The sequence below is a fragment of the Sapajus apella genome, unplaced genomic scaffold (genome assembly GCF_009761245.1).
Source record: "Sapajus apella isolate SASKATOON/1434 unplaced genomic scaffold, GSC_monkey_1.0 scaffold149, whole genome shotgun sequence".
Taxonomy (NCBI): Eukaryota; Metazoa; Chordata; class Mammalia; order Primates; family Cebidae; genus Sapajus; species Sapajus apella.
Window position 1 is genome coordinate 93,130 of NW_022437089.1, and position 15,443 is coordinate 108,572.

The 15,443-nt window shown below is 53.8% G+C and overlaps 1 protein-coding gene across 1 annotated transcript; it reads right to left on the reverse strand.

Annotated features, from left to right (window-relative positions):
- Positions 1 to 9,861: 9,861 nt before the first annotated feature.
- Positions 9,862 to 11,910, reverse strand: LOC116541272 (paraneoplastic antigen Ma6E-like). Its single transcript, XM_032265332.1, has one exon. It carries the CDS (start codon positions 11,840 to 11,842, stop codon positions 10,088 to 10,090), a length of 1,755 nt encoding a protein of 584 aa, XP_032121223.1. The 5' UTR covers positions 11,843 to 11,910; the 3' UTR covers positions 9,862 to 10,087.
- Positions 11,911 to 15,443: the final 3,533 nt, after the last annotated feature.

The window sequence follows — 15,443 nt, forward strand, 5'->3', positions numbered from 1 at the left end:
CCCACACAACCCACACCACACATGAGCACAAATACACCACACACAAACACACATATCACACACACCACACAGACCACACACATCCCCCACACACCACATATGAAGACACACTCTCTACACATAAACATACACGACACAACCCCCACACATGATCACACACACCCCACACTACACAAACCCCAGATACCCCACACCACACACCCCACAAACATCCCCATGTGAATACACACACTACACACACCTCACTTGAACACACACGAAAAACACCCCACACAACCAACAGACAACACACATGAACACAAACACATCACACTCAAACATACACATCACACCCCACACACACCACATAGACCACACACAGTGCCCATGAACACACCCACACCAACACACCCTACACATGAACACACATATTATACAACCCCCATACATGAAAACTCACACACCCCACACCCTGCACCCCCACACAGCCCACACTACACACACCCCACATACAACACACACACCCCACTTGAACACAAAAACCACACACGCCACACACATCCGCACTTGAACACATACACAACACACACATGAACACACACACTCTCACATGAACACTCATACCACACACACCAAACATGAACACATAGACCACACCCACACCACTCATGAACACACACAGCACACATGAATACACACACGCTACACATGAACAAACACCACACCCACACATGAACACATATACCACACATGAACACACACCACACAGACCCCCCACATGAATACACACACACCAGACACACCACACACATGCACACATGCACCCCATGCCAGGGGCAGACTGACATGAGAGGAGCATGTGGAGCCTGGAGTCCATCTGTCTCCCCTTATAAGGCATACACTCGGTCATCACTCTCCCAGCATAGTGGCGGAAGTAAGGGCCCGAACCCAGAGGAGAAGGCTGACAAGGTAGGGCCTGTGCCCTGGCAGAGGCTGCCCATGGGGGACAGGTGGCGCTCTACCTGGTTGACTTCCAGTCTAATGTCTTGCTCATACCCCCCACCATGGGTTCTTCCATGCCGGCAGCCCAGGCTGAATCCCTCAGTGTCATGCAGAACCCCACTGCCCCACCCAGCCCCTCTCTCGTTGCTCAGAAACTCCTGCTATCTGGGCTCCTCAGCAGCCCCACCCATTCACCACTCCTCTCCACACTATTGCCACCTCCTCAGCCCAGGCCCCCAGCCCCACTCACTTGCACACAGGAGGAGCATGGCAAATACTTCTTGAATCAGTAACTAAGAAGCGGAAAGAGACCACCATGAGCCAACTAGCAAGGAGAGCAAGAGAGAGAGGGCAGGCTTGCTGGGGAAGGCCGAGCTCCACAGGAAAGCCCAGAGCAGCATTGCGTCCACTCCACATCCCAGCACCCAGAAATGCCACCATGAACATCACCCAGACCCAGGGCTGTGAAAGATGAACAGATTAAGAAACCAGTAGGTGGCAGAACAATTTCCCCAAAATGGGATCATCCAATGTGCTCAGTGAAAGAGGCTGGACACAAAAGGCCGCGTACTGTGATTCTATCTCTATGAGATGTCCAGAAGAGACCAATCCACAGAGATGGAAACAAACAAGTCATTGCCAAGGCCTGGGGCTGGGGGAGTGGGGAGGGACTGCCGATGTGGACAGCGTCTCCTTTAGGGTGACAAAAACGTTCTGGGAGTAGATAGCAGTGATGGCTGCACAACTTTGTGAACATACTAAATACCACTGAATTGTACACTTGAAAAAGATAAATTTTATGGTATGGATATGATACATCTCAACAAAAATGGGATCATTATATGTATATACATTGTGTTTAATCAAAAGTAGTATGCTTATCTTATTTGTGCACAAAGAAGACACAAGGCCAGGTGTGGTGGCTCACATCTATAATCCCAGCACTTAGGGAGGCAGAGGCGGGAGGATCACTTGAGCCCAGGAATTCGAGACCAGCCTGAGCAAAATAGTGAGACCCTTGTCTCTAAAAAAAAATGCAAAAATGATCTGGGCATGGTGGCATGCACCTGTAGCTCCAGCTACTCGGCAGGCTGAGGTGGGAGGATTGCTTGAGCCCAGGAGGTCAGGGCTGCAGTGAGCCGAGATTTCACCACTGTGCTCCAGCCTGGGCAACAGAGTGAGACCCCATCTCAAAAAAATTAAAAAAGAAAACAAACTGAAATAAAGATGAAAAGATTGTTGAACTTGTTTCTCCACAAGTATTAGTTCCCAAAAAATCCCACTAAAGGAATAAAACCATGAAAATGTCAAGCTCTTTGAAATATTCTGTTTATAGTAATTGCATGTTCTAACACAGTGCCTAATGATTCCTTGCTGTAACAGATGAAGAAACCTCTCCTCAGCCTCAATCCTTTACCTGGGATCTTTGTTAATTTTCTATTGTGAAGGTTTCTCACCTTTACATTCTATAGGAGGTACCGATACATAATTCCACAGTTGTTTAATATTAGATCTGTATGTAAATGGATTCAGTGTTCACAATTGTTTCTGCATTTGAGTTCTTTATTTCAATACATTTTTTAATTGGCTCAATTGTATCGTCCAGTAGTAATTTTTCCTTTTTTGCTTTTGGACTTAAAAGCCAAGTTGGATGGCTCTAACATTCTTGAAGCAAACTGTCTGAAGAATAAACTCGCCCCACCATCTTCTGGCATTGAGAAGTGACCTGGAGAAGTTGAAGCCAACATGATTCTTTCCAAGTCTGTTTTCTTCCGTTAATTTGTGCTGTTTTTCAGGAATGCCAGACTATGTTTGCCACGTCTATATTTCTATCTTCCATAGCCTCTCTTCTGCTTTGTATTATGTGACTTCTTCAAGTCTTGCCACTAAATCCCTGGATGACCAGTGTGTCTGTGGATGGCTTTCCTGAAATTATCATTGCTTTGCATGGGATTTTCATCCTGGTAATATTTGTATTCTTCTCTTCCACTTTTCTCCCTGAGCTCTGCGACCTCCATTTTATTTCCTTCTGTTTTCTTACCATCCTTCTCTGAACCTGCCTCTCTCCTTTTAGCTGCCTTTTGTTCTGAGAGTCAGGGTTTTGGGACTTTCTCTGAGTCTATGGAGGATTTTTTGTCTGGGGGCTTTCTGTGTTTTTGTGTAATTCTCCCTTGTGTATTTCATCTGCTCTTAGCTTCTGCTCCCTTCCACCTCCTGCTGTTTTTGCTGTTGTCGCTGTTGCCCTTTATGTGTAAAGCCCACACTGGTTTGCAAAGGTGCTGGATTTCGCCAGCATCTTCCCATCGTCTCCCTTCTCCACATCATCTGACTGGGATGTTCTGCCACAGCCATGGCCTGTGGCCTTCAATCTCATTAATCTGGCCGGAGGTTTGTTTTCAAGTGCTCTATTACTTTGGGGACAGTGACCCTTAGCTTGGGGGCGATTTGATTTCTGCTTCAGTTCTGCGGAGGCATTGCTGGCTTGGCTCAGCTTGTTCTCTACTCCCTGTCCAGACTTAGCAATGTGTGGCTGGGCCTCTGGCTAATTTGTGGTCTGAGGTCGCAGCAGCTTTCGATGGTATTTTTCTCTTTGAAGTTGTATTTGAAGCAAGGCCAGCCCGTCATTTTTCTGTATAACTAAAAAGGAAAAGTGCCAAGACCCTGAAGGAATGTTGTTTCTTTAGTCTGCATCTTCTGCAGGCAGATAACATCGGAGGCCATGCATATATATAGTATATAGTGCTCAGCTCCAGCTGTTCCCAGGCCATGTCCGTCACCGGGAGGCAAATTACCAGGAGCTCTGAACAGGAAGGGGACATCTGTAGCCCCTGCTTGGAGGCCACTCCAGGCCAGGAAGACCCAGCCCATCTAAGCTGGGCGAGATGAGGCTTCTCAGGCAACTCTGGGCTCTTCCTTAAACTGTGACCTGGGACGTTGGGTCGAGGACCTTCAATCCACTTGGGAAGACGCTGAAGAGGATGTGGTCTGGAGTAACTCCACAGGCATGGAGAGCGGGCGCCCTCACTGTGAGCAGCTTGCAGGAGCCTCAGGAGCATGGAGCAGAGCAGGGGAGCTGAGGCATCCCAGGCGGGGCAGGCGGGGCAGGCAGGGGCAGCAGGCCCCTGCAGGCAGAGTGGATGAAGGTGCTCTGGGAACCAGCTGGACTCCAGCACAGGCCTGTGGGGTGCTGGCTAAAGTTCAGTAGAACTCCCACCTCAGTGACCCAGTGACATGTTGTGGGATCACAGTCATCGCAGAGCTGCAGCAGAGCACCTCAAACCTCCGCAGCCACGGCCAGCAGGAGCCGCACCGGTCCCCATGCAGGAAAGGCAGAAGGCGGAGGTGCGGGGGCGGCAGATGCAGGTGGCGGTGGGCCTACCCCGACCTCCTGGGCATTTGGAAGAAAAACAGCTTCGGCTTCTTTTCTCCTTTCCAAATCTCATGCAGATTTCTCCTGTGGCCAACCCTCACCAAGGACCACAAAGGACAGGACATTCTGAGAAGACTGGTGTCAGTGCAGCCCAGGGACGCCACACACGTGACCCTTGCTGGCCCCTCTGTATGCGCAGCTGGGGACATCAGCCTTCTCCTTCGGAGGCTCCCCAAGCCCTCACATCCTGCTTTGCTGGGTGTGCCACCTGCACCGCTCAGCTGAGCCTAATGTCCAGGGATCCAGAGTTCCTGGGAGCCACTGAGCGGGGAGCAGGCCACTGGGAACAGAGCCAGCAAGACAGTTCTGCACTTACACAACAGTGCCGAGGTATGCCCTGCCCAGGAACAAGGCTCAGGCGGCTTCTCCAGCCCCAAACCTCCAAAACGCATGGAGACATGGGCTCCAGGTCCTACAAGGTGGCCGGTGAGGTGACAGGAGGCTCACCACGCATTTCCTTCCTGGCCACCCTGAGCCCCGAGCCCCTGCTCACCCAGAAATCTTTGGCTCCCTGGGTAGGTGGCTGCTAGGAGGGTCTTTGAAGCCCTTCTCCAGTGGACTTGTCCCCCAAAGCCCAGTGTGGCCTCTCAGTCACACTCAGGCTCCTATGCCAAACCCGTCTGAAGGAGCCACTCGAGGCCAGTTCCCCAGTGCCCCAAGGGGCAGGCACCGAGTCACTCACCAAGCAACTTCTCCACAGCAGGGTCCCAACAGCCCTCTGCTGAACACCATCTTCCCCTCCACAGATGGGAGCTGGGCTGGCACCAGGATGGGCACGGGGCCAGGAGAGCACCCCAGCAGAGTATATGGGGCTTCAAGGGAGGCTGTCCAGTCCACAGCAAGGTGCTTCACCCTCTCCGAGCTACGGTCCTCAACCTGCATCAGCTCTGGGACCCGACACTGTCAGTGGATTGGGGGGCTGCAGGGGGTGCAGAGGTTGCCGACGGGCACAGGAAGGGGCCAGGCCAACATGGATTTGGACCTCAATCCAGACAGAGGGCACAGCATGGAAACTGAGAAGGAAATATGAATGGTGCCATCGAGGCCGGTGGAGAAAGCTCTTACCTTGTCCCTCAAAGCTTCTGGTGTTTTACTCATGTCCCAGAAGCTTAGGGCAGGGGCACCGAAGCTGTGCCAGGAGTCCCCCTCTGCATGGCCAGGTGCCACCTAGCTGCCAGCAGTGTCTACAGGAAGAGCCCAACTATAACTGGGGCTGGGAAGGTTTCTCCAGCAAGGCTCACACTGGACTGGGGGTTCCCCAAGGCCCTCACCTTCAGCTCCGAGAGCTTCCCCCAGACCTGCCTGCCCCACGAGTTTCTGCACTGGCACCCTGCCCCCGCCAGGTCACAGGTGAGCAGGGTTTTGCATTGGCAGCTCTGCAGCCCATGGTGGCCATGGGGTGTCTGTGGCTCTTCCAGGACAACGACAGAGGAAAGTGGGAGGGAGCCAGAGGTGTTGAGTTGCTCTTTCTTTCCCCTGAAAGGGCGAACTTGGGCACAGGTAAAGAACTCACCATTGGCGCTGTCGCAACACACCTGCCATCCCCTGGACTTGGTCACTAGCTGATCACTCTTTGGGGTTCGTGGAGCATAATGGCCCCAGTTGGGATGTGTGAGGAGCTTCCTCATTGGAAGAGGGTTAGGGCTTAGTCACCTGAGACTGCCCAGGAGGGGCTGCAAATGTCAGGGCGAGTGTGCTCAGATAGAGTCGGCCCAAGCTGGTAGAGTCATCTTCACAAACTCCCCGAAGAACCGCTGCCCCCCCACCCCATCTGGCTGTGCCCAATGCAGGGATGAGCAAGACACAGCCCTGGCCTCCAGCTGCTCCCACCTAGGAGACACTTGGAGGTTGTGCTGAGGATTTAGCAGAGCCTCAAAGCAACCACACGGCAGCATATGCCAGTCAGTGGGCAGCTTGCACTGGGACAGCCTGTGGTTATCGGGCACAGTGGACTCTACTTGTCTGGCTCCTGGGGACTCACGGAAAAGGGCTGGAGACCAGGGACTGGGTTTGGAAAGCGGGAATTCCCCCGGGCTTCCAAAACCAGAGCAAAGGCCACGAGCAGGGACAGGCCAGCCAGCATGCTACCGCCTCCACCTGGGTCCGGGCCTCTAGCCACTCCTGCCTGGGACCTCCGGTTCAGACTCAGAGACCCAGGACAAGGCATTTGATAGCCAAGCCCAAGTCACAGGCCCACCACCTGGCTGGGCCCCAGCAGGAAGAAAAGAGCTGAGCGCTGTGCCTTCAATCGCGTGACAGGGCATTACTTTCCACCAAAGCTGGAATTCCTGAGGGATTCTCCCAAAATTCCTAAGAGAACTAAGAGGAAGGGCCGCTGCATTCTGGGAAGCTAACAATACTGGGACCAGAAGAATTGCCAGGCCTAGGGCACTATCCCAAGATTGGCCTGGGGAGGGCTGGAGAACCAGGCTAGGAGGCTTCGCAGAGAGGAACCAGGTTCCAAACTCCGTGAGTGCTGGGCAGGTGAGGGCTCCCCTGAGGCTCTCACCCACAACTGTGGGACTCAGGGTGCTGCCGCTAGAACCATGATCATATAGTTTGGACATTTTTCCCCTCCCAAATCACTTGTGGAATTGGAATCCCTGATGTCGGAGGTGGTGCCTGGTGGGAGGTGTTTGGGTTATGGGGGCGGATCCCTCATGAATGACTTGGGCCATCCCCTTGGTGATGACTGAGCTCTCTCTCTCAATTCACACAAGATCTGGTCAGTTAAAAGTGTGCGGCACCTCCTCCCCAGCGCTCTCTCTCTCTCTGTGTTGCTCGCTGACTCGCTCCCTCCTGCTTCCACCATGTGAAGTATCTGTCCCCTCTCCCCCTTCTACTGTGAGTAGATGCTTGCACCATGCTTCCTGTACAGCCCACGTGGAAACCTCTCTTCTTCATCAATTACCCAGTCTCAGGTATTTCCTTATGGCTATGCAAGAGTGGCCTAATGCAGCCACCACTAATCCTCAGGAAATGGGTGACGCAGCTCCTCCTGCCAGCAGCCCAGCCTCAGACTCGGTGGGTAGTGGGCACATCTGATTGGTGGAGCCTAGGTCACGCGTGCAAGCCCTCGCTGCAGAGGCTGGGAGAGCACCGACTTGGCATTTCCTGCTCCTCGTGGGAGGCCTAAATCGGCCAACAGCATCCTACCAGCCTGAGAAGTAAACCTGACTCCTCCCCATCCCCACAGGGCCCCAAATAGTCTCTTCCTCTGCACCCTATTTCCCCAGTTTTCAGCACAGAAATGCCAAGCTCCAGCCCTTCTGGGGGGCCAGGGTATATGCCACACCTTTGGCCTTGTTAAAAATATATATAATTAGACCATTAGGCTGAGACAGCTCCCGTGCCCTGGATCCCTACACAAGCAAACTGAAGCCAGTGTAAACAGTAAAGCAAAACACAAGTTTGGCCCAAGAGAAACTGCCATGGAACCTCTAGCTAGGGACCTCCCACCACACCACACCCAAAGGAGGCAAACGCCTCACCTAGCAGATCCAGGAGGCCCTTTCTCTGCCTCCACATCCGTTCTCCTGCTCTTCACAGGGCTGCACACAGCTCTCTAAACCTCTCCCCATCTTGAATGTTGCCTGATCCATGAACCCTTTCATGTTCAAATCAACTTTGTTAAATGTATTTTGTCTAAAGGTTTTCTTTGGACAGACTGCCTGTCTTTGTCTACTCACAGCCTCCAGCTCTCAGCCTGAGTGTCACCACTTCAGAGAGCACCCGGGCTCCTGCAGGTCGCCCTTGATTCTGCACCTCCCTGGCCACTTCTCTTCCTGGAGAGCGCATCTCCCATCTCAGGTGGAGGGTGGATGAATGTTTGCACCCATCCTCCCAGAAGCCCCACTAGGCTCTAGAGATTTGAAGTTGCTCATTATTGTTCCATGGTGGAATTTTCAAGTTTTAGGATATCTCAAGTTTTCAAACATGTGGGGGTTTTAGGAACCCCTGTAACTCTCACACTGGCTTTCTCACTGTGGGTGCTATTGACCTTGTGGGCAGGACTCATCTTTCTTGCATGGCCTCAGAAACACGTGAGCCACGTTCAGAAGTCCTGGACCCTAGGGACGGAATGCCAGTGGCACCTTCCCCAGAGTCGAGTCAACAACCAGCATCATCCCCACACATTTTCAAAAGCTGCAGGGAATAGGACAACACAAATTTAAGGACTAATGAAACCCTAAAACTTGACAATTCACCAATAAAATACAAGAAAAGCCCTTGTCATGTCCTAGCCTGCTGGCCACAGTGCTTACTTACACTCTCATTGGAGATGTCCCCCAGGGGTGCTGGGTAGGGATATTTTTCCTCTCCTCCATGCCTACCCCATCCCCAGCCATGCCCATCCCATCCCCACCCCTCCCCCAGTTTCCCACAGCAGAGGCGAGACCAGCTGGAACACGGAATGAAATTTATTGAAGAGAAGCATATACTGAAACCATTGAAGAGAAGGGAACCACAATACAGAGAGAAGAAGCAAACAGCCACCACAGGCCACAGGTCCCGGGCACCCCCTCCTGGGGTTCCTGGCAAGGCGTGTCGCCTGCCTCCCCTCCCACTGTGGCCCCCGCAGCCACTTCCCTCCTTCCCGAGGGCCCCAGGTCTGCCTCTTGCCAGGACGGTGGACTCTGGCAGTGTCCACTGGCTTCAGGGAGCCCCCTCCCAAGCCCATCCCTACCCTATGGCCCTCACAGGACAGTCACAGAACACTGGAAAACAGCAGGTAACACCCCACCAGGCTGAGGAAACTGAGTCACGAGTAACAACAGGGGTGGAACACCAAAGCACAGTCCCTGGGGAGCCTCACACAGCCCTCTCTGCCACGGGTCCAGTTCTTCTTCCGCAGTCACTGTCACCATCACAGTCACTGGTACCGTGTCCTGGTACCTCCTTCCCACCATCTCCCGGGATCGTGCTGGGGACCTCTGGGGAGAAGCTGCTCAGAGAAGAACACACACAGCTCCACCAGAACAAGCAGCCCCTGGCCTAGATCTACACCGGGAAAGCAGAGGTGGTGCTCACAACTCGGGACAGACAGCAGCGAGCAGAGCGTGGGCTCGCAGGAAGCTCACAGCACGTGTCCCGGGCCCAGAGGCAGCCGCCCGGGTGAGCGCACAGCACACAACTTTGCACAGGAATGATGTCTAGCAGTGAGTGGGCGTCTGCTGGGCGCATGGGTCACTACGGGGCCTACACAGGTGAGGGTGAGCTTCCTGGAACAGGCGGCAGCCTGACCCAGGGATGGCAAATGGGGGACCCCTCTTGGGAGACCCAGGCAGCTGGCACCCTTGAGAGGGCCTCTTTCTCCTTCTTTCCCAACCTAGGGTCAGGGTGGGGTGCAGACATCTTCAGGTGCCCCCACCCAGGCCATGGCTGGCTGCTCAGGGCTCCCTCTAGGCCGGCCCCCTGTGGTGACAGGGTTTGGGGCCGGTGCTGGGTGTGCTGAGTGCAAGGGAGGGAGGGAGGGGCGCCTCTCCCAACCCCATTTGGAATCAAACGTGGTCATCTGGGTCACAGGGAAGGGCTGGGGGTGGTGGCCAGGGCCTCTTGGGGAAGGTGGGGACTCCTACTCCCCATGTGGGGTGAGGGACTGGCACTGGCCTGGCCTCCACCTGCCTCCAGGGTGCTGCTGCCTGAAAGGAGAGGAGGCCCCAGGGCCCTTGGAGCTTATTTGCCCGGGGAAGATTTGGGCGGGCCCACCTCCCCAGCCCCATCCTCATCCTCGTTTTCAGACTCCTCCAAGATGGTCTGGAGCCCCTCCAATGGGGGATTTCTGGCTTCCTGGCCTCTCACCTGGATGAGGCCCTCTGGACCCCAGCTAGGGCCTCTTGGGAACACCCAGATAGCACTGCCCATCCGGGCTGGGGAGGAGCCCCAGGGGACCTCTACGGGCTCCACCCCACCTGAGCCTTCCAGGCCGGTCGGGGCATTTTCAGCTTCCCCAGTGGCAGGGGTGCCCCTGGCAGCCACTTTGGTGGCAGAAGCGGCCTTGGCATCATCTTCCCCGCTAGGACCAGCCTCGCTGGCATCCCCACGGGCTGGGGAGGCCTGGGCGACATCTCCTCGGGCAGGGGCCATCTGGGAGGCAGCTGGGTCTTCACTCTCCACTGGGGCCTCTGGCCAGGCTGCACCCTGCTGGCTCCTCGCTGGGGAGGCCGCCCACACCTCCATCTCCCGGATGAGCCGAAGCAGCCCCAGGAAGCCGGGCGGCCTCCTATCCAGCTGCATCCCCCTCAGGGTATCCTGGAGAGCCTCGCTGGGGCGGGCCCGAGACAGCACCTGCCGCAGTCGAAAGCGGTTGGCCAGGGCATGGTGGACAGCCCCCTTCTCCACCGCCCTCTGCAGCAGGCCTTCCAGACGCACCACGAAGGCGAACAGCCCCTCCTGGGGCCCCTGCGTGCAGGTCAGAAACTTCAGCCGAGAAGTCATTCGAGTGTCCCGGTCCCTAAACACCTGCCCCAGCGCCGCCAGGCAGTCCCACGCAGACAAGTTGGGATCTTCCTCCAGGAGGCCACTCACGACATCCAGGGCCGGGCCGCCCAAGCTCTCCAGCAGCCACCTCCTCCTGTCCCTTTCCGACTCGTGGCACCACAGCTGCAGGATGTCTTTGGCGTGCTCCAGCCAGCTCTCAAAGGACTCTTCCACACAGTCTGGCTGCTCCCTCCCGGAAAAGGGTCTCAGTTCCCGGGAGGCCCTGTTTTCCTGCACAGCCTGCAGGGCGCAGCCCCAGGGCTGGACCCAGGCTCTTGCCATATTTGTCCCTCCTGCCTCACCCGCAGCTCCTGTGTCACCTGTGCTTCCCTCATATGACTCTCTTGCCTCTTCTGCAACTCTCAATTCATCTTCAGCTCCTCCGTCACCTGCGCCTCCTGCCTCGCCTGCACCTCCTGCCTCGCCTGCCCCTCCTGCCTCGCCTGCSCCTCCTGCCTCGCCTGCSCCTCCTGCCTCGCCTGCCCCTCCTGCCTCGCCTGCGCCTCCTGCCTCGCCTGCGCCTCCTGCCTCACCTGCCCCTCCTGCCTCGCCTTCGCCTCTTGCCTCACCTGTGCCTCCTGCCTCACCTGCACCTCTGGCCACTGCTTGCCCCTGGGGCAGTGCAGGAAAACTGGGCATATCCTGAAACTCAGCATCAGGTACCTGGGGCAGGGAGATCACTTTCCAGGGCCCCCCTTTGCCTGGTATTTGACAGGGAATCAAGCTTCGGTTTAAATACTCAGCGAACTCCACAAAGGCTACCTTGGCCCCGAGCTCCTTTCTGAAGTGCTTGGTGAGCACTCGGTACCTGCCCAGGGGCGACAGGGCAGCCCGCACAGCCTCCTGGAACTCATGTTCCTCGCAGTCATCAGGGATATCCAGGATGAGCAGGGAGCGCTCTGCGTTCGCACCTATCCACCTGCACCAGTCCTGAAGCATTGCCCGAGCCATTGCGGAGGACTTGAGAGAGGGAGCTTGATCAGACAGGAGTGTGTGATGACTGTTGCAGTCTCTGACACAGCCTGTGAGTGCAAAGAGAGAAGCTTGTTTGTGCCACTCACTCCCACCACTCATCTGACCCTACATGTGGGAGGGGGACAGGGCTGGAGCTCTTCTGCCTCCTCATTTTAACTCTTTGATTTCAGTGAAATTTTGATGGTAAACTAAATTTATTTGCAAGATACAGGGCTAGTCACATTTTCTATGTTACCTGGTGCCATTTGTAGTAAGTTACTTTTTTCTCCACAAAGGAATTGGGAAGTTTATCTAACTTTTCAAAAGTTTTGATAAAAACTTGTTCGCAATATTCCCTCGTTATGTTTTTAATGTCTACATGGTATGTAGCAATATCCTGTCCTTCATTCCTGACATTGATTAGTGTTCATTCTCTCGTGTGTGTGTGTGTGTGTGTGTGTGTGTGTGTGTGTGTGTGTGTGTTTTGAGACAGGGTCTCTCTCTGTTGCCCAGGCTGTAGTGCAGTAGCTCAATCTCAGCTCAGTGCAGCCTTGACCTCCTGAGCTCAAGCAATACTCCCACCTTAGCCTCCTGGGTACCTCGGACTACAGGCGCATGCTAACACACCTGGCTAATTTTTTGTATTTTTTGTGGAGAAGGGGTCTCACTATGTTGCCTAGGCCAGTGTTGAACTCCTGGGAGAAGGCAATTCCCCCATATCAACCTCCCAAAGTGCTAGGATTACAGGCATAAGCCACTGTGCCCAGCCCTCTCTCATCTTAATTAGTCTTGCTATGATTCGTTAATTTTGGTACTCTTTAAAAAGCCCAATGTCAGGGTTTACCAATTGTCCTTCATATCTCTTTCTTTATTTGACTCAGTCTGTGTTTACTTTTCTCTTCTTTTTCGCACTTCTTTAAATGGACTCTTTGGCCACTGATTTTATGCTTTCTTTTTTTCTGTTATGAGCACTGAAAGCAAGAAATTTTCCTCTGACCACTTCCTTCCTTCCAAATGTCTAGGAATTTGGAAAAGTTGTATGTTTTGTGCAGTTTGAAGTATCTTGTAAGTTTCCTGTGTGATTTCATTTTTGACCAATGGATTTCCAAATATTTAGACATATGTTATTGTTATTAATTTCAAATAGAATTCCACTGTGATCAGAGAACTTATGTAAACATGCGATCATTTTCAGTTTTTGAAGATTTTTAAATGGCTCAACATACGATCTATCTAAGTGAATGTACAATTTGCACTTGTAATGAATCCGTATTTTCTAAAGAGGCCAAGGTCTGCCCTCTCCAGCCATTGCAACTCCTGTCGCCATTCCCAACGAAAGAGGCTACCTGAAGCCTTTCCAATTCCACCTGTAGGGGGCCACGCTCCTAACGGCACTGCCACGTCTGACAACCTCCAGGGGGCGCTCACGGTCGTATGTACCAGCGGCCGCTAGGTGGCTTCCGGCTCCGCATCCCGTGCACCCTCAGGCATTGGCCCTCCTTCCAGCCCATCCCTCACCGCGCACAGGAGACTGTCTCCTCCTGCCACCAACGTGCCCTTCCCCACCTGGCTCCCCTAAGCGCAGCTGGCAGGACTCCAGTCTAGTCCCCGGCAGCAGGGCATTACACATGCTTAGACACGAGCCTCTGTCTGTGGCCTCCCCACAGCCGGGAGCCCAAAACTCCCGCCCGCACCCCCAAGTCAGGAGACCCCATAGACCGCAGTGGCACGGCACCCTCCGCTCCATTCGGCCCTCCACCAGGCTTAGGGATCATCTCTGCCCTCACCCAGCTGCCCCGGGACCTGCACACGGCGCCCGCCAGCGGACCTCCTGTCCAGCGCCTCAGACCCAGGCTGGGCCGCCCTCCATTACTGCCACCCCATGCTGGGAGACTGCCACAGAGCTCTCCCACGCGGCACTCCACGGCTCCCTCACCCTCCCGCCCTGGGGAGCCCCCTCTGGACCTCCAGCCCCGCCGCCGGAAGCCCTTGACGCCCCCTTGCCCCAGCACTGGGCGGGTCGCCCTACCTCTTGCCTTCTCTACCCCACGTGCTTGGAGACCCCCTCTGCCCAGGCCCTGTACTGAGCCCTCAGTCCCACTATCTCCGGGACCTAGCGGTCGTTCTCCGGCCACCCCACGATTGGGACCCCCTCCCATTAGCCCTCCTTCCAACCGCCCTCCCCAGGGGACCTTCCTTGGCTGGAAGCCCACAGAAGCACTCACACTGTGCCCAAAAAACGCCAGGCAGGACCGCCGGCCCCCAGCTCCACAGAGCACTCCTCACCACCTGCCGCCCCCTCCCCCCCGCCCGGGTAGCTTCCTGTGCCTCCACCCCGGACTCCACTGACACCTCCCAGGCCTGGGTCCTAGCAAAGCCCCCGCAATCTACTCACTTTCTCAAACTCTGGGCAACTCCACGTCTCTCAGTGGGAAGTCAGATGCCTAGGTCTCTCTGAAGGCTCTGAAGAGATCGCCTCAGCTCCACAGCGCGGAAGCGTGTGGCTCTCTGAGGCACTTGGCGCCAACAGCCACCCGGGCTCCCAGAAACCCCTGGTTCTCCCAGAAGCCACAGGGAATTCCGAAACAAAGTTTTAGGCCAGTGTCGCTATACAGGGCAAATGATTGGGTGGGGAGAGCACGTGGGAATGCACTGTTGTTACCATGGCGACCACACCGAAAGGTGAAAAAGCTCGAAGCCCAGAAGCGGCAGGCACACTGATTGACCCTCCTCCATGGAAAGGCCTGCCCACGAGGGTCAGGGGAGTACATTTGCAAAGCGAAAGTTCGTTGTGGTAAATCGGTCCAATTTGCTCCCCTGTTTGCTTTCCAATATGATCGTTAATGTCATAAAGAGAACCTATGTTTTTATTGATCCCTTTTATAGTAGTATCAATGACTGGGGCAGGAGTGTTAAAATACTCAACTGTAATTGTGAAAATGCCAATTTCTCTCTTTATTCTACCAACTTTTGTTTTATAAGCTCTGAAGCTCTGTTATTGGGTGCAAACATATGTATGAATTCCATGTGTCCTGATTAATTGATCCTTGTATCATTATTACCTTTTATTATACCTTTTCAGCAATAACTTTGCACTGTTTTCTAGTGGTGGCTCTGGAGATTCCTATATATTTTTTTAACTTTTCACTCTCTAATTATAGTTTACATTGTACCACTTCACCTAAATTTAAGACCATTTTCATTATGTAGATTACTCCACCTGCACCCCATTCTTTATGCTATACTTGTCATATATATGATACCCACATGTTATAAACCCTGAAATACATTATTTATAATTTTACCTTAAACTGTCATGTATTATAAATAACTTACAAAGAGAAAATAAATATCACTTAATATGTACCCACATATTTTGTTATTCATTTCTACCGAAGGATCAAGGGTTCCCTCTTTTCCTTCAGATCAAAAGACTTCCTGTAGCATTTAAGTCTCTTGATGAATTCTCTTAGCTTTCATGTATCTCAGAACATCCTTGTTTCACCTTCATTCTTGAGGGGTATTTTCCCTGGATATAGATACAGAGTTCTGGATTAAAAAGATTGTTTTTTTCTCTCACCACTTTAAAAGTCCTGTT